At 50.5% G+C, this 21,853-nt stretch overlaps 1 protein-coding gene across 2 annotated transcripts in view; it reads right to left on the reverse strand.

Moving 5' to 3' along the window:
* Positions 1–21,853, reverse strand: part of WHRN (whirlin) — a 45,143-nt gene that overhangs the window by 6,330 nt on the left and 16,960 nt on the right. Inside the window, exons 3-8 of one of the 2 annotated variants that reach the window (XM_082067898.1) lie at positions 14,786–14,911; positions 7,468–7,670; positions 7,062–7,098; positions 5,555–5,767; positions 5,013–5,225; positions 3,175–3,207 (exon numbers count right to left, since the gene is read on the reverse strand). In XM_082067898.1, coding sequence (XP_081924024.1) covers positions 3,175–3,207; positions 5,013–5,225; positions 5,555–5,767; positions 7,062–7,098; positions 7,468–7,670; positions 14,786–14,911 — 825 coding nt within the window. The remainder of the gene's footprint in view (positions 1–3,174; positions 3,208–5,012; positions 5,226–5,554; positions 5,768–7,061; positions 7,099–7,467; positions 7,671–14,785; positions 14,912–21,853) is intronic. The other variant, XM_082067899.1, reaches the window with a different exon arrangement.

Genomic DNA, 21,853 nt, shown 5'->3' on the forward strand with positions numbered 1-21,853 from the left:
CAGACACCTCCTGGGGGACGCTGTGACGATGGGACACATCCCCAGCTCCCTCTGATCCCCCTGCAAGAGCAAACCCAGACTCAGCACCCCCTTCCCACGGTAACTCCCGATCTGGAGGTGCCGCTGCTGCTCAGAAAGGGCGCAGTTCCTTTCTGTCACGTTCACAGGCATGTTTGTGCCGGAACAGGCAGGGTACAGTTTGTGTTTAACTGCGTGTTATTTATTGCAGGGTAAACAACTGATTAGTTGAAATGCTGGTGCATCTGCTTTTCCCCCATCTGCTGGAGGCTGCTGCTGTGCCTGTAAGACGTTAGCGTCCCAAAATAGACACGGGAGACATTAGAGAAGCTGCAAAAACATTGATGGAAAGTGCTTTTAGCCCTGTGGTTTCAGAAGGAACCCTGGAGAATGAGAACTAAAAGAAATGGCTTGTTCAGAGAGTGACAAGTAAAGTATTAGCTTGGGAAATCATTCCTTCCTCTGACAAGGGTTGATTTCATCATCAATTAATCCAACATAAAGGCAGGTGGCTTTTGAAAGGGAAACATCCCCTGCCCCTCCGTGGGTTGCTGACTGTGCGGCCAAGCCAGGGCAGAATTGAGATTTGGCTGAAGCATTTGACAGCAGTAACAGAAAGAAAAGGCTTCAGTCAGACCTGACACGGCACAGGGCTGTGCAAATCCAAGCAGCAGCACGAAGGACACGGTGACACCACATCTGAGGCTGGAGGAGGAGGCAAGTAGGGCTATTTCAAAAGCAATCTGCCTTCATATTGATTAAAGTGACCATGAACTTCTCTGGGCTGTGCACGCATTAGCAACAGGTCTTCAGATTTGATTGAAGTGCCAATGAGTTCAAAGGCTCGAGTGCCATCGTGTCCCTGCGTGACGCCAAGGAGCAGGGATGCTCACCCGGGCAAAAGGCAGCGCTGGGGAAACTGCACCGAGCTGCGGCAGCGCGCTCGCCGCAGAGCTCCCTCTTTTGCCATCGTTTCCTCTAATGAGAAAGCTGTTCTGCAGAAAGCTGCCCAAATATCACCCTCCCCCTGCACCAGCCCATGCCCAGATGCTGCCCAGAGCCTTTAATCCAGCCAAATGGCTGCGTGCAGGGGGACAGAAGCCATGGTGGAGATGGTGGCATTTCAGCTTGGCCACTTTTGGGAGGATCTCAGCTGCATCCCTGACTCTCCACTTGCCAGCCCTGTCTGTGCCAGCCCCAACCTGCCTCCAAGAGTTCACTGAGCTGCTGGCAAAGGCGTGAGGACCAGAGCCCTGTGCCATGACTGGGAGCAGCCTGCCATCAAATAGGCATAGTTACATCGCTATTAAAAGAGAAGAGTGCCCCATGTCCCCCCACAAAAACCTGGCAGTGTCTTTTCCCCTAGCCCTGCCACTGAACTCTGTGCCCATCACCATGACATCAAGCCCATCCCATGTGCCATGTCGCAACCTCATAGCTGGGACCAGTCTGCACCCAGACGTGAATCCTCCTGGCATAGGGAGGGGGCTCAGCCAGCTGCACCCCGTGTCCCCCGACCAGACAGCCCTGAGCCCCTGCCCCCCCGAACAGGGACACCAACACTGCTCATCTTCTTCAGGGCACTTTTTTCTGCTGAAGTGTGCATGCAGGAGATTTGCCTTTGCCCAAGCTTAGTACTTCAGGGGCAAAAGCAATTAAATAGAAATTGCTCTGGGCTATAAAATGTAATGGCTTTTAAGCCGAGCACATTTGCTTTCAGGAATTGGATATTTTAAGACTCTGCTTTCCTGGATTTCCCTTGAAAGACCCACCGAAGCCACACGCCACTGCTCTGAAAAATGAGTATTTATCAAGGAGACTGCTCCTCTTACCGACTATCCGCTCCTTCACCCCATCTATTTTCTAGTTACTTATAGAAACTGGAGGCCAGGGGAGGCCCCTCCGGCCCCTCTGCAGGGTGCAGCCGGGAGACTTTGGTCCTTCCTGCCTTGTGCAGAGTCCACAGCAAGAGCGATGGAGCTGGAGAGCATCCTTCAGACAGGCAGCCAGTTTCTGTTCACAGATTAAGTGGTGGAGAAACCGCCACCTCCCTGGGGAATACAACCCAACCTTTAATTAACCTCACAGCTCCAAATGAGTCCCTTCTTTTCCAGTTACTGCTAACGACTGCTTTGCAGAGCTACTCAGCCTGACTCCTGCAGGGTTTAGAGCTTTAACAACCATGCCAGTCTGAGAATAAGCCCAGCTTTCCTCCTCTCTCCGCTTCCCTCTCCCAGCCCACAGCTCCCATCCCTGCCTTCTCTGATTCTAGGAACTCTGAGGGTGACACAATGACCCCCCGGCAGTGGCTTCACACTGTCTCTGTCCTCATCACCTAAGAGGATTGTGCCAAGAACATGCAATCCCTCCACATGGGATGTCTGTGTCCATGCTGGAGAGGGTAAGAAGACAGCAGGGAGCTGGACCAGCTCCGTGATGGGGGACACAGGTGAGGACAACATCCTCTGTTTCTCTGCTCTCTCTCTGGGGACCGAGATCAGTCACCAAAGAGGCATCCTCCTCCCAACCAAGAGCTCTGCTATGACAGAGGATTTCTGAGGCTCTCTCCACATCCATTTCTAGCCTCTCAAAAGTCTGCAGGAGGATTTCTCCAAGGCTGAACATGCACAAAGCTGAGTGCACCAACCCCTCCTGCACTGGAGCACAGATTTTTGCAGACCCAAAGCCCATAAGGAAAATTCTCCCCCATCCCTGAGGCTGTGTGATGGGATGTGACCAGACTACTGGTATTTAGCCAGGATGCCCATACAGGGAGACAGCAGCAGGCAGAGCAGGCAGGGATGGCAGTCAGGGGTCCACCAGGCATTAATGCTGCTGATCCTTCTGAAAACTCAGCCCTGAGCTGTCCGGGGCTTTCATGCAAGTGGTACCAGCTGGGTTTGGTTCAAGGCTGAGTCTTGTCCACAGCACCGAGGCCTGCAGCCGAGCTGAGGAAATAGCTCTGAAATGGCTCAGCAGAGCCACAGGATGAACAAGCAGAGGTGGGTGAAAGCAGACGGCCGTTCACGTGGCCGAGTCGCATGCGGGCCCTGGACAGCCTGTACCCGCCTCCCGCCCGACGCACATTCGCGCACTCAGCCCGTCTACTATGGCAACCGCAGCACTCAAACTCCCCGTGTCAATGACGGCCCCTACCTCCATCAGGTCTATTAGCCACAAGAGCCGCTCCTGGGGACGTGCGAGGGGAAAAGCAGATTAAAACAACCATAAAAGCGAAAACGTAACGTCAGGGAGGATGCGGAACAAATGAGGGAGACGAGCAAATCCCGACACCATGCACCCCTCCTCCCCCAAACCCGCCCTGTAGAATCCACATCCAGCTGCACCCAGTGCTGAACGTGATGGCTGCAACGAGCCCCCCATGTGCTGGAGGGGCAACAGCAGCAGGGGCTTAGGGCAGAACAGTCCGGAGCACTTTGGGAGCTCTGCCCCTCCTCTCTCTCCCCTGTTAGCTGAGATGAGCACTCATCCTACTCAAAAGTGGCCTATACAAAGATGGGGACAGACTTTTTAGCAGGGCCTGTTGTGATAGGACAAGGGGTGATGGTTTTAAACTAAAGGAGGGAGATTCAGGCTGGACATGAGGAAGAAATTGTTGGCCCTGAGGGTGGTGAGAGCCTGGCCCAGGTTGGCCAGAGAGGTGGTGGATGAACCATCCCTGGAGACATCCCAGGCCAGGCTGGACGGGGCTCTGAGCAACCTGAGCTGGTGAAGATGTCCCTGTCATGGCAGGGGGGGCACTGGGGGAGCTGGGAAGGGCCCTTCAGCCCAAACTGTTCTGTGATTCTATGATCCACCACAAACCAGTGCTCTTTGCTTGGCAGCCCAGGCACAAGGGATAGCACAGGAACAGGGCATCACGCTCAGCAAGTCCTAGCAGACCTGTGCGAGCTCTCGGATACTCCAGACTTTCCCAGCAGGCCTTCAGAGAGCAGCACAAAAGTCACTTTATTTATCCTGATCCAGAAAGGATCTCGCTTGAATCCATCCGAAACAGAGCAGATGGCTGTCCTATGGGTATTTGTGAAGTCAACAGGATAAAAACCACAGCTCTGATGCTCTGTAACTCTCTGAGGCCTCTTGGGAGGCTGGACTAAACTGGGTGGGCTGGACTAAACTGGGTGGGCAGGCAAAGTCCCAGGAAAGCCCCAGCCTCTCCCCCCAGGCTGTGTTGCCTGGGCTCTCCAGCACAGTCCTGCTCATCCCGGCCATGGGCTGGTTTGCTTGCTGACACATTAACAAAAAGCCCATTGTCATCCCTTCTTTTCATGAAGGTTTTAATTTCCAAGGTTGCTAATGCATTTATGATGAAAGGCATTTTATGGCCAGGAAATTAATTTCGGGGCTGTGTGCCTGCACACTCTGAGGTGATTACGATAAGTTAATTAGACGGTGCGTGCAATGAAGACCTGGCAGAGAGATGTGGGAGAGCTGATGCTTAATGCTGGAGAGTGGGCAGGCGCTGGGACACGATGCAGCTGGTCTGGCTGCTGTGGTCCCTGCTGGGACAGGGAGCAGGAACCAGCATCTTTAAGGAGGTGATTTAAAAGCAACAGCCAGAGCTGGTGAATAGCAGCAGGCATGGTGTGGCAGTGACAAGTCACTGAGATTTGTGTGGATTTAGCTTGCATTGCACCATGGAGGTCCTGGAAATGAAGCAGACTTCATGCCTTGCTGGGGACAAAGGGACACTTAGCACCAGGCCCAGTCCGCATGCCAAGGACAGTGGCAAGTCAGTCTCAGGGCCACAGAGACACCAAGCACGTGTCACAAAATCACCTTTTTGCACCTACAAATCACATTATTGCACCCAGACCGCAAGGAATAAAAAAAGCTTTGGGGGAACCCATTGGGGAAGGAGAGTGAACAGGGCTCCCCGTGGGTGAAATGTCTCTAGAGCGCTGCAGGGAAGTGCGTTTGTTGTAAGGCTTCCAGGAGCAGGTGTTGAATGAAAAAGGAAGGGATGGACTCACCCGGGCTGAGCTGACGGTGGTGGCAGTGAAGTGGCTGCTGGAGGAAGAGACGGTGTCGCTGTAGGACATCATGGAGTAGGAGTCGGTGCTGATGCTCGGCCCCGAGGGCTGCCGGGCCTTCATGGATTCGATCTCTCTCTTCAGCACCAGGTTGTCGAAGCGGTCGAGGTCTTGCGGGGAGATGACACCCCGCACCTCTGAAAGCAGTGAGAACTGCGCCAGGCAGACAGGCAACCAGAGAGAGGTTGGAGAATGATCATATTCCTGGGTAGGCGAAGACCCATCCTCCCACATTGCTCAACAGCGCTAACGAGATGTACTACCAGGTAATACACGAGGAGGTTTGGTCCTAAACTTTACCAGAAGCTCCCCTTTCCCTGCACACCAGCCTGTATCCCCCATAATGTCCCACATCTGGACTTTGCTTTCATACTCTCACCCTTGACCCTGAGCAGATAACCTTGGAGGCACAAGCCACACTGTGACAATGGCTCAGTCCCATGGGTACAAGAAACTGTCCCCGACTTTGGTGTGGGTCTCACCTTAGCATGTGTGTTGAGTAGCTCGAAGAGCGCCATGACCAGAGCATCCACAGAGATATTGCCCTCCTTATACTCGTCAAGGTAGTAGCCCATGGTTGCCCGCTCCTGTTCGTTCAGCAGGTGCCGTGCTTGCTCCTCCAGCATGACTCGGGTCTGGTTCACCATGGTGCTCAGCGTTACCTGCGAGCCGGCCAGGCCCCGGTAAAACACAGGCTGCAGAAGAAGACAAGAGGTACGTTTTGGTCTGGGATGCTGAGGAATCAGCTGCTGAGAGGAGAGAGCTGTCTAAGAACTGTCCCCTTGCTCAGGTTTTGCCCACCAGCCCAAGCTGGCCATGTGTCAGCCCACCGCCCTCACCCCACAACCTGTGGCAAAGCTGGAAAACGAGACTGGAAGGGGGATGCTGAGAGCAACTGGAGGCAGTTACCTCTGTGGATTCACCACCATGGCCACTCACTCAGTGCCACTACTTGTCTGGGTAACTCCAGAGCTGTGATTATGCAGCACCAGTTGAATAAACAAAACTGCTTCTCAACTCTGTTCAGCAAGCATGGATGCATTCCTTGACCAGCTATTGATTTAATAACAGCCAGCGTTCCTCTTGGCAGACCTGGGGCTTCCCATCTTTGTAAAAGGCATATGATTTAGTTCTAGGTAGCCATGCGAGCAGCAGGGGTTTGGACTCGATCCTTATGGGTCCCTTCCAACTTGAGATATTCTAAGATTCAATGGTTTTGCTGCCCTGCAAGCTCAAAGCAGACCCTGGTGAAGAAAGAGCCACTGGCAACCAAGGGAGTCCCACAGAGAGACATGTCTGGCTGCAGATGAAAGGCTTTTTTCCTCTGTGAGGGTTTTCCAAGAGGAGGTCCTTGCTGTTCCCCTCCCTGACAGTGCTGGCACAGTCAGCATAGGGACACAGAGCCAGACAAACCCCTGACTGTCGCAGGGACACTGAGGAGTTGAGGCTGGGGAGCATGTTTTGCCAGCAAACAGTCAAAGCTGTTATCAGTGACAGCCACCTGTGAAACCTTCCTGCTTTATTTCCATTTAAAGGAAACACACTTTGCAAAGAGGTGTTTGGAGAAGACACGCTGGCATGGAGATGCAGCCACAGCACGGGTAAGTCCCTGCTGCTGTGCTGGGGAGGGCTGGCTCAGCCCTGCTTCGGGGTTGGGGACATCCCTGAGGCAGCCACCACAGTCACCTCTGAGGGTCCCCACGGTCCTTGCCCATGTATGATCATGGCCCCTTGCGCATTAATGTGGTAATTCCCAGGCTTAGAGACACCAGATGTGCAGCAGAACTGCCCCACCAGCAGCACTGTAGAAATGCAGCTGGCAAAGCGAGATGGGCCGGAGAAAGGCTAAAGCCAGTTAAAACCTCATGGTCCTCATGGAACTAACATCGCTTTTACAATCAGGTGCACAAAGCACTCCCTCCCATAGAAAACTGGGGACAGCGACGGCAATTTTTTCACAAGGCATCGGGAAGGTCTGACGTCTCTTACCCGGGCTGTGGCCTCTGCAGTGTGATCACCCACCGCCCTGCAAGGAGGGAGAAGATCAGTCAGCACCGAGCACCCTGTGCTTGTCACCCACCACCTGCCACAAGATCTGTTCTGTCCTCTCTGTGCCTGTAAGTTAAAAGCTGCTGGTCTGAGAGAACAGGGAAGGGGCAGCAGCACGTTGTCCAGACCTGACCCACCTTACAGCCCAGAGATGCCATCTTCTAAGCACCAGATTTGGGGGCCACACACCACAGCACTGGGGTTTCTCCCATAGACCTGCTCCCGATGCACATCTCAGTGTGTCAGGCTGCCACCCCACACCTGTTCTGCGTGATGTATGTGCCCTACAGAGCTCTGGGTCAGCAGACCAACACAGCAACCTCACCTAAGTGTACCAAGCACGTACCCTGCCGAGCTGACGAAGGTCTCTCCGATCTGGGAGCTCGCTATCCACCTGGTCTCGTCCACGGTGGTGCGCGCATGGGGGAGCCTCCCGATGTCCTTCACTGTCATGATGAGGTGGCGGGAAGACTTGAGCAGCTTCACTGCCTCATCGTGGGGGATGCTGAGGAAGCTCCTGCCGTTCACCTCCAGGATCTGGTCTCCTACCTGCGGAGTCAGGATGGGGTGAGACTGGCAGGCCCTGGGGCTTTCCTGTTAGGAATATGCCTTCTTCTGCCTCCTTCTCCCACCAGGGAGGAGCTACTGAGTCTACCCCACCACCAAATTAGGACCACATCAAGAAAGACAAGGAAGAAGGGCCAAGTGCCAGTGGCTGGAGACCAAGCACTCAAGCTGACAGCCAGTAAATGACCAGTCTGGAGGAGCCTGTTTAGGACCCCAAGTCAGACCAATCTGCCCAGTCTTCCTGATTAACTTGATTTGCAGACCCACTTGGTTAGAAACAACCCCCAGAGAATATAAAGACTTGCAGCCCTGATCCCTCCTGCTGATCTGGGACACCAGGAACCATCTGGGGAAGCTTTGGATCTCTGTGCAGCAGGGAGCATTCAGCTTGAGCATCTCACCAGCCTCCAGCTCTCTGTACATGGCGGGATCTGGGACAGCTGGATTCCATCTCTCCTCTCCTCCCATTTCCTCTCCAGCTGCCCCTTCAGAGCTTCCATTTGGTGGCCAGGGCCTTTGCTGTGATCAGGAGCTTCCCTGACAGCCTGGCAATGTTCAAGACCCAGCGCACATGTGGCATTTCCTCCTTTACCCCAGGTCCTCTCTCTTTGTTTCTAGGGCATTCAGAGCCACTCCTCCTCACCTCCGTATCACAGTTCACCCTGTTTCTGATAAGCCACGTCTTTGAAACTGCCTTTTCATATCTTTGCTTAACCACAGGCTCTGTCAAAACACAGTCTTATTTTCTTTATGCTGCAATGCCAGCAGAATGAGACACTCCTTTAAATAACTGGCCTCTATCTTGGAGAAGAGGAGAAAAGAGGGAGTGAGAAGAATTTCTAAGGCTGAAGAAATAACCTGGAGAGTTAATATGATCCTTTCAGCTCAGGGCATCTCATTCTGCCACTGGGTCAAGGAAGCCTCAGAGGACTGGGATTAATTCTCCAGATTCTTTAAATCATTTATTCAAGCGAGAAGCCATGATTAACCACTGCCAAGTCTACACAGTGGGCTGTGACACTGCTGTCACCCCAGTTTCCAGTGCTACCCTGAACTTTGCTGGGGTGAAACAGTGGACATCGGGACTACCACCAGCACAGCTCAGCTCAGCGTAATCACGACAGATCCGACAGCTGCTCTGGTGGGAAGGGCGGCAGCTGACGGTTCCAGGAAGCAGCGGCCAATCTGCAAACTGCAGTACAGCGTTTGGACACTTGGACACGGCCTCTGTTTCATGCTACAGCCACGCTGAGGCTCACAAGAGCGCAGGAGCAGGGTTTGCATCAGCTGCTCTGCAGGAACAGCACTACCAGCTGAGACAAAAGGTGGTTGGGGCTCTGGCAGTAGGGCTGACACACATATGGGCAGTTTGCACACTCAAATGCACATTCCCACTCGATTTCTGCCAGCCTGGGGCATCTACATGGTCGATCCGACAACCACCGAGGCTTCAAGGTGAACAAGATCCCTGTCAAGGGACCCGCTGATCGCACTTTGTGTTCCCAGGACAACGTTTCCCTTCCTCTAGCGAAGGGCTGTTGGGAACTGAGAGCAGAGACACAGGGAGAAAAGTTCTAGAGAAGGGAAACAGAAATGATTAGTGGCAGACACAGGTGCCTGCGAAAGGAGAGATCGAAAAGATTAGGCCTGTTAAATTTAGAGAGGAGATAATGTGTGGGGAGCTTGATGAGGCTGTACAAAATAATGCTGGCAATAATGAGAAGCCAGAGAAGGGCTCCTGTTCATCCTTCATCCTGATGAAAGGACAGAGGATGCTCAGGGAGGCTGGAAGGACGCTCTGAGTAGCATCGATAGGAGAAAAGGACCAGGAGCAAACACACCAGATGCAGCAGAGCTCAGTTCTGCATTCCGCTCTGTCCAGTGACCTCAAGCAGATTTGCCTTGTTCTTTTGGGGACAGTTCCTTCCTCCATGACAGACAGAGAGGCTGGCGGACAGCCAGGGCTGTGACAGCACCAGAGAGCCCCATCCCCAACACCGCTGTCAGGGCCCCTGAGGTTTGTCCTCACATGGGTCAGCCGATGCCCTCTGCTCATCTTCAAAACCGCTGTTAACGGGGCAGCAACACAGCTAATAAGGCAAAAAAGGAGGTGTAGGTAAGAGAAACCCAAAGTCCTACAGCCAGCTGAGAAGCGAGCTGAATCCTTTAAGCTGGGCTGATGGCAGCCTGCAGCTCGAGGGGAAGAGGGAGCATGTGACAGATCATAGAATCATAGAATACTGGGTTGGAAGAGACCACAAAGATCATCTGGTCCAACCCTTCCTGGCAAAATCGCATCGCAGCAGCTGCCACGAGGCCCCGGTGCTGGCACAGGGCAGGTCCGGCTGCACCATCTTTCTCCTTTGGCTCCTGTAAGATGCTCAAATCAGGAGGTCCTGCAAACCGAGCTGCCTGCTCTTGGCTGGTCCTTCCCTCCTCAGCCTTCCCTGTGGAAAGACAGAGACAGCACTGGGCACAGGCTTTGCAGGTCACGACCAGGGGACAGTGGCCCTTTACATCGTCTGGATGAAGAGGAGAGGGCACATAGCAAGGGTGGGATACTCACAGATACTCACACCTACCCCAGATGATTGCAGAGTGGTCAAAATCATGTGCCAGGGATGTGAAACTTCCCTGGTTTGAAAGGAAGAGCCCGGGGCCAAGCTCAGCTCTGTGAACCAGCTCAAGGAACCAGGGACACGTGGCTCCACCTGAGCTGAGCCACCGAGACCGAGAAATGGGAAAGGAGGGAGCCCAAGGGAAGGCAAACGACACAAATGACCACAGTGCCAACAACCGGACCCCAGAAATAGCTCAGGTTCCCTCCGAGCTCTGTCAGCTTTAAACCAACAATCAGAAAATGTCTGACCACCAACATAACAGGGAGGGAAAATTACACAAGTGCCTAAACTGCCAAGAGAAAGGCGCATTCAGGTGCAATGAGCATCAGTTCCCAGGTCTCCCTAACCCACTGGAGTGGAATTTGCTGCTCATATAAGCAGCACCAGGCTCACTGCAGCACCGAAATGATGAAAATCCAAATTTGATTAGATAAGTTTTATTGCAATTATGAATCTTTAATAGTTTTCCCTATCAAGGATTAAACTTTCATGACTTTTTTTGTTCAGGATAGTTATACAGATTTGATAACCTTTAATTTCTCCTTTCAAGAGGGGACCAAAAGGAACCTGGCAAACCCTCATTGTATCGGGGAGACCTGAGGGGCCCTGGAGAAGCTACTTGATCTCTCTGTGTCCGTCCTTCATCGCTGCCTCAACATTGATTCTGAGTTCTTCATGGCTCTCTGGTCTCCCATGCTCTGCTATTATAGTGCCCAACACAAAACCACTTCTATCTGGTGCTACCAGAGCATTAACACGGGGTGAGAACAACCAGCCACAAAACACTGGGGTGAGTTTCAGCACCTTGTGCATGGGGAAAAAAAACCTTGCAAAAATAATTGCTGGTGAAGGGCAGATAAGGGAATTGTCAGACAGCTCCATTGCCTGTAAATCAGCCTATCTTGATAGGCTCCTATTAGAGCTGGAAAGAATTTTTTGCTAATTAGCATAGATAATAATTATTTTTTTCCCCTTAAGTCAAGGACAACTGGGAAGGCAACAAAAGGCTGCAGAGATGCAAAAGAACCAGCTATTCGAACAAAAGTTGACCCCGGTGAATTATTTGCTGTGTGCACAGATCCAAACCAGCACAGAATTTAAAGGTAATAATAAGACACACAAAAAGTTGCAATAAATCATGGAAAAAAATATTTTTCTGGATATTTCAGGAACAAGTTTTCAGTTGTGCTCAGCTAATGGTGGGTGGATATAATGGGACCTACTGACGGCCTGACCACTCCTGAAAATGAGATTATTCTAATTTCCTAGGGAAAAATCTACCGTGAAATGCAGGGGCTGAACATAACATATAAAAGGTGATTGACCACAAACAAGGAGCGGAGTTCACAAGTAACACACCCCAATCAGGGGCTGGGCTCCTTTTTCTGGGCAGAGAATAACATGGGAAAGGGAGGTGCAGTCGAGAGATTTAACGACCTGAGACAAGGATTCTGAGCACCTAAAGTCTCTTAAAGATGATCAAAATTAGCTCTGGGAGAAATTCAGTCACACAGAAAAATAGGTGAGGGATTTTAAACATGAGTTAACATTAAATGACACCAAATTGAGCTGGGACTAACAGGACTAATAGGATGCAAAATGGTTTGGCATCGGCACTAGGTCTTATTTAATGCCACTAATGTGTGAGAAGAGAGGTTAAATTACACTCGTGGATACCACTAAAGCAGAAGGAGTCTCTCCCTAGCACAAATAATTACCAAAAGCAGACCTTAGGAAATTAAAAATATGGGCTGGAAAAAGTATGAGTCAATTTGGAAATGGTCAAATTAAGACTTGCAGAAAAATAAGGAGGTTCTCAACTTCCTCAGGAGAGAAACAAAATGTGGCAGATGATCCATGGCCACCAAGGTGAACACGGCGTGTTGGAAGGATGAGACCAATTTGGGAGCAAGGCAAGGGACCAGCAGGTGCCAAGTGTTGTCTGAAAACATGTTCTTGTCCCCAAACACCTTGCAAAACAAACCCAAGGAACAAAGTCGGCAATGAAATTGGGCCAGAAGAAAAGGCTGGCTCTTGGGGTAGGCAATTTAAGTAACGATTGTCCCCGTGGAGGTGACATCGGGTGAGGGACCACTCCTCTCTTTGTGTGCCACAACCACCCACCTCCTCAGTGAATTTCTCACCCTATGAGACAGCCAAGAGGCTCTTTTCTCATTCTTTTCAGTATCTTTGTCTACGTGCAGACCTCAAAATACAACCCAGTTTTCAAGAGGCTTCATCACTGCCATCGATGATGTAAAATCATTCATCTCTTCCTCTTTTTCTCTTGTATATGGATATACGTGGATTGTTGTGCCATTTTTTTTACTCCGGCCTTTATGCTGGGAACTCAATATTGAGTTGTTTGTTCCAAGAAAACTACTTGAAATCTGCTATTTCTGATGTGAAGGTCAAGGAGAGGAGAAAAAAATGGTCTTAAAAAAGAAACCTGACAAAATAAACCACCAGAAAAAATGATCAAGGAAGAAATTGGGATGAGCTGAGCCACAAACACCAGCGGAACAAGCTCAGCGCCTGCATCGCTGTGAATGTCACGTAGGAGACAGAAAGGACAAAAGCCGAAAGCAAACAAGACTGGCTCACGTTCCTCCTCTGCAGTTCTCTGCTAACCTGCACTTTTTCAGCCTGAGAACTTAGAGCGAGGCAGCAGATTTTAAAATAAGCCCAAAGAACACGTTGTCAGAACTTCTATGAATGAATAAACATCAAGAAGGCCAAGGCCAAGGGTATGAATATTTAATTATGGACGGACTGCTGCAGAGCGCTCTGCAGGGCTGTGGTACCAAACTGGCTCCAGCGGGGCCACATCTCCCCCAGGTCCCCATCGCGGGACCACGGCCCCTGTTTCTGTAGCAGGCAAACGCCAGCTTGGGTTTCAGGCCTGAGAGAAACATCGTGGGGTTTGACTGGCTTTCAACACCATGCTGTTCATCCTTTCATCTAAATTTAAGGGAAATTAAAAATACGCATTAAAACATTCAAGATTTGGTGTCACGGATGAAAGGTTTTCCCTAAAATGAGAAGTTTGGCAGAATCAACTCATAAGCAATTCTGGTAACAGATTCAGTGGAAGAAGCAAAACCCACAGAAGCATCCACTGCCTGGGAAGTCTGGAGGATCCTTCCCATTGACTCCAGCAAGGCTGGGCTGAGCCCACATTAAAATAAAATAAATTGTGTGTTTGTTCAGAGGGCAATGAATTATCTGGAAATCACATTTACCCATCGAGTTCTTCCCTCCTTGTGGTACCACCCAGAGCAGTGCAGGGAGCATGCGGATCCAGTCTAAACCCTCGTGTCTAACAGCAGAACAAAGACCTTTCTTTATCTCCAAATCTCCAGGCAGCTCTAAATTTGCAGCCTGCAGCACACTCAAATCAGAGCGGGAAGTGTCCGGCGTATCTGAAATCACATAAGGCTTGATATTCAGAAAAGCATCAGCCTGCTGGCCTGCACAAATCAGCCACTAGAAAACAGAACAGCATGGAGAGAGATATAAGGAATTGACAGGCAGAGGCTCCGGTGTGCAAACAATCACCACTGCGTGGGGATGGTGCTTGGCAGGGACGGAGAGGAGCAGCAGACACCGCACATGTGCTTCGAGTACAGCCTGAGGGTGATTTTGTCGCCTCCCTGGCAGGTGTGAAGTGAGAGCTGGTACAGAGGGAAGGGTAGAGCAGCTCAGAGGTGATGTGTGTCCACAGTGGGATGAATGAGATGTAGGATCTCACTTTACAAGAGGTCCAAAGCAAAACTGCAGCCAGCTCCGGACCTGTGCAGCCTCAGACAGGCCCAGCCAACCCACAGAGCATCCTTTAGGAACCTGTTTGACCTGGATGTAGCTGGAGGTCCCACCAAGTGAGGCTGCTGATAGATCAGCTCTGCTCTAGCCCTGAAGCTGATCCTGCTGTTTCTGCTTTGCTAAGACATGATCTTTGTGAATGCCAAAGCTGCGGTAGGAAACCAGAGCGAGCCTGTCCCGCCGCAGCAAGCCCGGCCTCCTCTCATCACACGTTCCTGCAGGCATAACGGGTTTGGGTGTGAGATGCAGGAGGAGGACAGAGGACCAGGAGTTTTAATGGAAAACTCTTCTCCGCCAGCTCAGGAGTGAGTTCTTTTCCCTGCCGGCTCTGGGCTGAACTCTCAGATATCTCCACCAAAAACATGCCCATCCCCAGGCTGCCTCAAGGGGGATAAATCAGGTGTGGGAGTGCACTAAGACAGAAGGCAAGCACAACTTACTTCTGAAGTTGCAAGACACTATTTCTCTCTGCACAACCACCTTGCTCCCTCCAGGCTTGGTAGCCAAAATGTCCAAAGAACCTGCCTTGAAAAGCTGTGTTGAGAAACTCAACGCTCACCTCTCCAGTGGGGACACAGAGCAGAACGGCAGCAGTGACACACTGATGTGTCCCCACAGCCACAGCGTGTGAAGCTTTACCAGCATCGCTCTTACCTTTAAGCCAGTGCTCTCTGCTTCGGAGCCCTTATCTACTCCGGTGATGTAGATGCCCAGGGAATATTCAGCCCCTCCTCGGATCATGAGGCCCAGGGATTTCCCTTCATTCAGGACCAGATTCACCTGCAGAGGAGGAGAAAGAGTCCTTTATGTGGTGTCAGCTCCGTGGTTCTGACAACAGCCACGTCCCCCCACTGCCACCAGTTCTTCCACTTCTGTAGATGCCTCTGCACAGCCATATACCTTATTATCGCTAATTAATAACGCCAGGACAGATTTTTCCCATCTATCCTTCCCAGAGCGGGCAGCACATACTGCAACAGATGTTCAATATTTTCCGCAAACCTCTGACAGGCTGAAGTACCAACGCAGCACCTGGACAGCTGTTTTCCCCACCAAATGCTGGCCGCGGGGCTGATTTTGCAAAGTATGGCCAAGCTATTAGCCAGCTTCCCATCTGCCTTCTTCCAGCCTCTCTTACTCTGAGGGCCTGATGATATATTAAAGTTCAGGTGAGAATTTAGAGTGAATGAGCAAGCCGGTATTTAGCTCCCTCGAGGACGCTCAATTTAAAATGGCCTTTGTTCACTAGCTGCACGACATTTTCTACATGAAAACCTCCAAGGTTTAGGGTTCTTTTTTTGCCTTTGTCCCAGGTCTTAAGCCAGTTCTGGAGAAAAGCAGCCAGCAGGAATAAAAACAAATGAGAAAGGCCAAAATGTGTTTCACACTGATAGGAAAAGACTGTTTGTGAATGGTTTTTATATTTAAAACTCTTCATCGCAGTCAAATCGAAAGCTTGTCCATTTACCTGGATGGCAAAGTCATTTCCAGCTTCAAGTCACTAATTAACCTGCCTTTCTGAAGGACATGGCATCACACAGGGAATTCAGCCCAGCCTTAAGGAGGATGGTATTGAAAACCCATTTTTTAATCTTGGTGGTGGTGCAGCAGCAAGACAGAAATCAGCAGCAGGACATAAACCTACCTAAGGACAGAATACTGCAGAATTTTATACTTTAAGAAATGCATGACAAAACAGCTCCTAATTTTCTATATCGGTATCACCCCTGGCTGGCAATTGCATGAAAGCCTCATCAGCTACGTGTGTTTTATGGATCTTCATCCCACAAACGCACTGGGGACACGGGCAGGGTCTCAGCTCCCCACGCTCCAGGAACAGCTGAAAAGCTGGAGAGAGAACTGGAAATATATTAACTACCTGTATCAGCATCCATGTCCAGGGCTGGACAAAACTGACGTTCCCTGGCTTAGTCCTTCCTCTGCTTTAAAGTGCACAAAGTGCTGGAAACAATTTTAGGATTGAAGTATTATAAAGGAACCATAAAGAGACCTTCACGCTTCAGGCACAGAGGAGAGTGGGACATCGCACCCACCCAGCAGAGCGTTTGTCTGTCAAAATCAAGGGCAGTTTAACTTTATCTTTACATGAGAACATTGCTCTGGATAGAGACAGATTACTTTATGGAACATTTCACTGGGTTTTATTAAAACCAGAAAAATATTAAACTCTCCCAAAGTACTTCTGTTTTCTCCCCTTCTAATGACATTCAGCGTTTCCCTCCTACTGTAACTTCTTCACCACATCGTGGCCATGCCTCCCAAAAATTCCCCAACTTTGGGAAAAATACAAGTAGCAGAAACGCAGCAAAGTGCATGGAATCACAGATCAGGGTCTGGTAATGCACATAACCCCTCTATGAGCCCCCTGAACAAATACATGTGCCAGCACTTCACTGGAATTAGCAACAGGTGGGGTAGCTCCATACCAAGACATTTACATTTCCCTTTAACACTATCCCGACCGGCTGGTAAGCTGAGAGGCTGCTCTCCCCACCACGATAACATCAGATCGAGTAAGAGATACTCCCTCTCCCTATAAACCTGGCTGCTGGGTGAGCTGGTTTGTTTACACACGTACCAGGCAAATCTATTCTTCAAGAAGCAGAAAGCAATGAATACAGCCTGGAGCAATAACGGGCTGAAAGACCTTCCTGCAAAGCCAAACTGCGTGGAAAAAAAAAACCTAAGCACTACTTAAGAATATGTCCCTGCTGGCAATCCCAGAAAGCTGGGTTGTTGAGGACTTAATTGCATTTCTTAATCAACTAATGTCTACGCCTCTCCAAATAAACCCCGCAGAAATTGCAATAGAAACCCAGGGTGCCAGGAAAAGCGTGGCAGGAGGGGAAATAACTGCTTTGGGAACATTTGGTTTATTGGCAAACTGCAGATTTAGGGAATAGCTGAGAAATAAAGCAGGTGTGCGCAGGCAGGGGGCTCAGTTTGATCAGACTGGGGAGCGACAAGGGGGGCAAGAGGAGCAGAGAGAAAGCGCCCAGGAGCCAAACCGAGTGATAAGCCGATTGCCAGGAGGAAGCGAAAGCTGAGACACCCCATGTTAAGGGATAAGAAGGGAGATATTTTGCACACTGTTTCCCAAGGCTGCCCCAGTGATGGGGCACAGCACAGAGACAGTGGCAGGTGGGGTGACACCACCATGCCAGCTGCCCACAGTCCTGTCCCATCAGGGACACCTCTCCTGCACCGTACGCCCACGGTCCTGGCATGGCTGTGGGGTGGGAGGGAGACTGTGGGGAGACAGCAAGGCACAGACCAAGCTCTGCTGTCCAAGGAGGGAGGTAAATGTGTCCAGTCTGACCAGGCTGTTGTTTCCAGCCGTTCTCACCACCGTGACTTGATCCTGTCACAATGGAAAGCGCTGGTCCCACTGGGGACAGATTCCAACACACCGTGTCCTGGACCAGGTGCTTCTGCTTGGCCTTTTCCACTCAGGTAAACGGGTTTGTCCACGTATGATTAACACTTCTGTGCAAGTCTTGCTTCATTTTGGTTACATTTCCACTTTGTTTCCTCCCTCCTTGACTCCCTCCCTGTTCTGCTGCCAGGCAGGAGTCCAGAGAAGCTGTAACATACCTCAGGGATCACTCCCAGCTGCTCTAACACCATCCTAAAAGAGAAACAGCAAGCAAGGCTGTGCAGGAATGCACCTATTCTGTGGGGGGAACCGAGGACATCCAGGTAAGGAACCCCCCAACACCTTGCTGAGAAAGAGCAGGTGTTCCCAGGCCCGCAGCAGCACAGACCTGCACGGTCCCATCTCGTCCCCCGTGCCGCACCAAGGCTGTGTCCAGCCCCGCGCTGCTCCTGTGCGTACAACACAGAAGCATTTGGAAGATCAGGGTCACAATTTTAATTTCAATTTCAACACTGAAACATCTGCTGCCTCCTGTAGCAGGAAATGAAGGAAACAAATGCCATCATTGGTACGGCGTTTGCTCTGAGTTGATTCTTGCATGGGATTTCTTTTCTCCACGTTTATGAAATTACCTGTTGACAGATTCAATTTTGCCATTGGAAAAAGCGCTTTCAAACAAGAATTACTCTGCATCAGTACGATTCAGCACACAGCTGAGTGGCTGAGAAGGTTTCACCCATGCTGACAGCTATTTCCACGCTATTACTGCTACCACACAACAAAAACAACACTTAAGGAGGCTCACAGGGCTCATCCTCCTCCTGCTTCCCAAGGAAACCCCCTGGCTTATGTCTAGACACCCTGCAAATGTGGGAGCACAGTCCCAGGGACACAGAGCCAGCTCACAACCCCTTCACTGAGGCACTGGGAGCAGCAGAGTCCCCGCTGCTCGGGGAGCTGGATCCATCAGAGCTGCCTCAACACCAACCACCACCCAGGCTGGGCTTGGTAAGGCCATGCTGGGGACTTTGCTGTCACAGCTACCCTGGCAGCCACCTCCAAGGGTGTTTAATATGAACACAGCTGCAGTGCTGCCTCTGGCTACACAACAGACGTGTGGGGCAGGGGTTTGCAAAGAGGTTATTGCAGCAGGTGTGTGCATCTCCCACGGCTGAGAGGTGACACTCAGGGCAGAGGGACCAGCAGACAACAACAGCAGTAGTGCAGGACGGTCTTTAAGCCAAGCCTTAGCCCAGCAGCACTGCCCAGCTCTTGGCCACACTGCTGCTGAGCCCAACAGCCACCTCTCCATGGGGCTGCGCGACTCCTGCAGCACATTAATTACCACTTTGGGGTGTTTGAAGTGCCTGAAACAACAAAAAGATGAGGTGAGGTCTGATCCAAGGCACATTTTGGGGTCAGTCTGCTGGGACAGCGCTCCAGACCACCCAAGGCAGCAGGATACCTTTTGTCCCTGAGGAACTGGGGGACCAGGGGTTCACGTCACATCCTCCAGTCACCACAGGGAACTAACCACATACCCCCGAGCAGCCTGGATACGGTTCTGGCTGTAAAGCAAACCAGCAAGGTCAGAGTGAACAAATAGCGAGAGACACGGGGAGCTGTACCACTTCACACTAAAAATGTCATTACAATCTAATAGAAAGAAATCCTTCCTTATCTCTCCTGCATCTCTTATCCTTCATGCTCAACTAGTCACCACTAGCATCTCAATCGTTTAAGCCACACAATGTTATCACAGATATATTTTTTCTTTTTGTTTTTTGTAATAATTATAGCTACTTTTGAATACAGAACAGCCTGAAGGCAAGGAGACATTCACACTCTCTTCTTTACATATATTTTCTTTCTTCTGCTGCACCAAAAGCTTAAAGGAACAAGCAGCTCCCCTGGCAATAAGCACATTAGAGCAACGACTCAGCTGATGAAATGGCATTTCTCAGAGAATTAGCAGTCCGACACTTGCCGAGCATTTTGCACAGTTCATCTTCCTCCTGGCTCAAGAGCACCTATGAGTTTCTGCTGGCTGATGGTTTCCAAAGTGCTTTTAATGAAATAAAGTTTTGATCCCAGAACTACATCAATGACAATTCACAGGCCAAATGGTCCTTGCGGTTGTGAAAAATCTAGAGGACTTAAGCCTGAACAGATCCTAAAAATCAAACTGCTCTGAAGCACAAGGTGAGCACTGGAGCCAGTCCCATCTTTCCAGCACAGAGGCCCCATCCTCTATTGGGATGGCACTGGGGACCATCACCTGTCACACTGCCACCTGGAAACAGGTGGCTCTAAGAACGTTTCACCAGAGCTTTGCACTAGTGCAAGCCTTTCATTTCACATTTATTACTGACCACCATCGCTGGCTGCTTCACCTACAGGGAAGATGGGAACTGGGCCCTAATGAAACCCTGGATCCTCTGATTGCGACTCCAGAGAAGGCTGAGGAAAGGCAGGAGATTAATAATAGCAAAACTTGGGAAATACAGCCACCTCTTCTACTTGCCACAGACACACAGATATGGAAAGTGTAAAGATACCTCCTTCGTTCCTTCATTCACTTTAGTTCACACATCCCTTCTTGTGCCTTCTCATGAGAAGGCCTGTTAAGTCAGGTCTACACTGAATAACTGGCCCAGGTCTTACCATTCACCTCCTGCTCATCCATACAAAACAGCCTGTGCCCCAAGTTTGCTGCAAGCTGGATTTTAGCCCAGAACCACTGAATGCAACAAGATCATAGAATTATTTTGGTTGGAAAAGACACTTAAGATCATTGTGTCCAACCATAACTTAACTCCGGCACTAACCCATGTCCCTAAGAGCCTCACCTCTGTGTCTTTTAACCCCTCCAGGGATGGTGACTCCACCACTGCCCTGGGCAGCCTGTTCCAATGCCCCACAGCCCTTTCCATGAAGAAATGTTTCCTAATATCTGATCTAAATCTCCCTGGCACAACTTGAGATGGTGAAGGCAAAGCCAGTGGACAGCTGACAATCCCCCAGTCACTTCCCAAAGCCCCATGGTGGCTTCTTCCACAGCTGAGAGCGAAGGAATCCCAGTGTCCACCCAAAACTACCATAGAAAGGGAAAGGCAAGGAATGTGTCAGCTCTAGGCCAGTAATGCTGGATGCCTTCTGTCCTGATCCCACAGCAAAGCTGTGCAGGGAGGTCAGACTGACCCCACAGCTGGATGCCCAAGCACCCCTGCTCCACAGCTCCACCCCAGCGCCCGGTGGGACCGCGCAGGGACGCAGCCGTGCGCCAGGTCCCTCCTCCGCCAGACGGATCGGTTACACTATCACACACGCCAACCGCAGCGGTTTCCATTTCAAGCCTTTTGATAATGAATGCTCCTGCCTCCAGATAAGCAAACTTGTTAAACTACGCTACAAAACCCATCCTTTCAGGCATACAGAACAGATGTGCTGGAGGGAAAGGTAGCCAGACAGGGATATCTCTGCTGCCTGATGAATGTCAGATGCCTCCACCAACCTTGAATTTAACCTTGGAAAAGCTGGAAATACCACTTGAACTACAGCGGCGTTGCAGGCTCACTGAACTGTAGCAATGCACTAGCAAACTTGCTGGTTTACATCACTTCTCCTGCTGTAGGGCTGAAGTCTGATCTCTGCTGTACTTTCCCAAACGGTGCCTGTTTGAAAGCTTTTGCATATGTATTCCAGGACGCTCAGATCAATCAGAAATAGGAGAGAAAAAGGGGAAAAAATAACCAGCTAATCCCCAGCCCTTCCCTCGGAATGTAAAACCATCCAGAAATCAAATAGCCCTTGGGGGTACCTGTCAATTCCGGTTGACTGGGCTGAATTAACCAGGGATATGTTGCATTTATTTGCATGATATTTGTGAACAGAATAACCCCACTTTCAACAGTTATATATGTTTATCTCTACAGATACAAAAAAAAAAAAAAAAGGAGAAAAAAACTAGAGGCAGGCTGTTTCTGTGCTCTAGCACATGTTTCCATCTCTCAGCGGTGCACAGTACGCCAGGACAAAGCAACTCAGTAATTCGTGCCCTGAAGCGTGCGTTCAGACAAATGACACAGGCAGTCACGCCAAATAACTCCTCTCCAATCTACCAGCCAGGTCAGGCTCTCCATGCTGCCATCCAGCTTCTGATCACAGTGGTGCTTTATTCCACCACCATCTGGCAGAGTAAGGCACCTCTGGACACAGAACTGTCCGGGTGGCCTGCGTCATTTAACAGCTGTAGCATCCAGTAATTTTCTTTTGCTGGTCTTACAGATGGGAATTCAGGAGGGCAGGTTATTGCAACACGCACA

This window comes from Streptopelia decaocto (genome assembly GCF_964273445.1).
Source record: "Streptopelia decaocto genome assembly, chromosome: 17".
NCBI lineage: Eukaryota > Metazoa > Chordata > Aves > Columbiformes > Columbidae > Streptopelia > Streptopelia decaocto.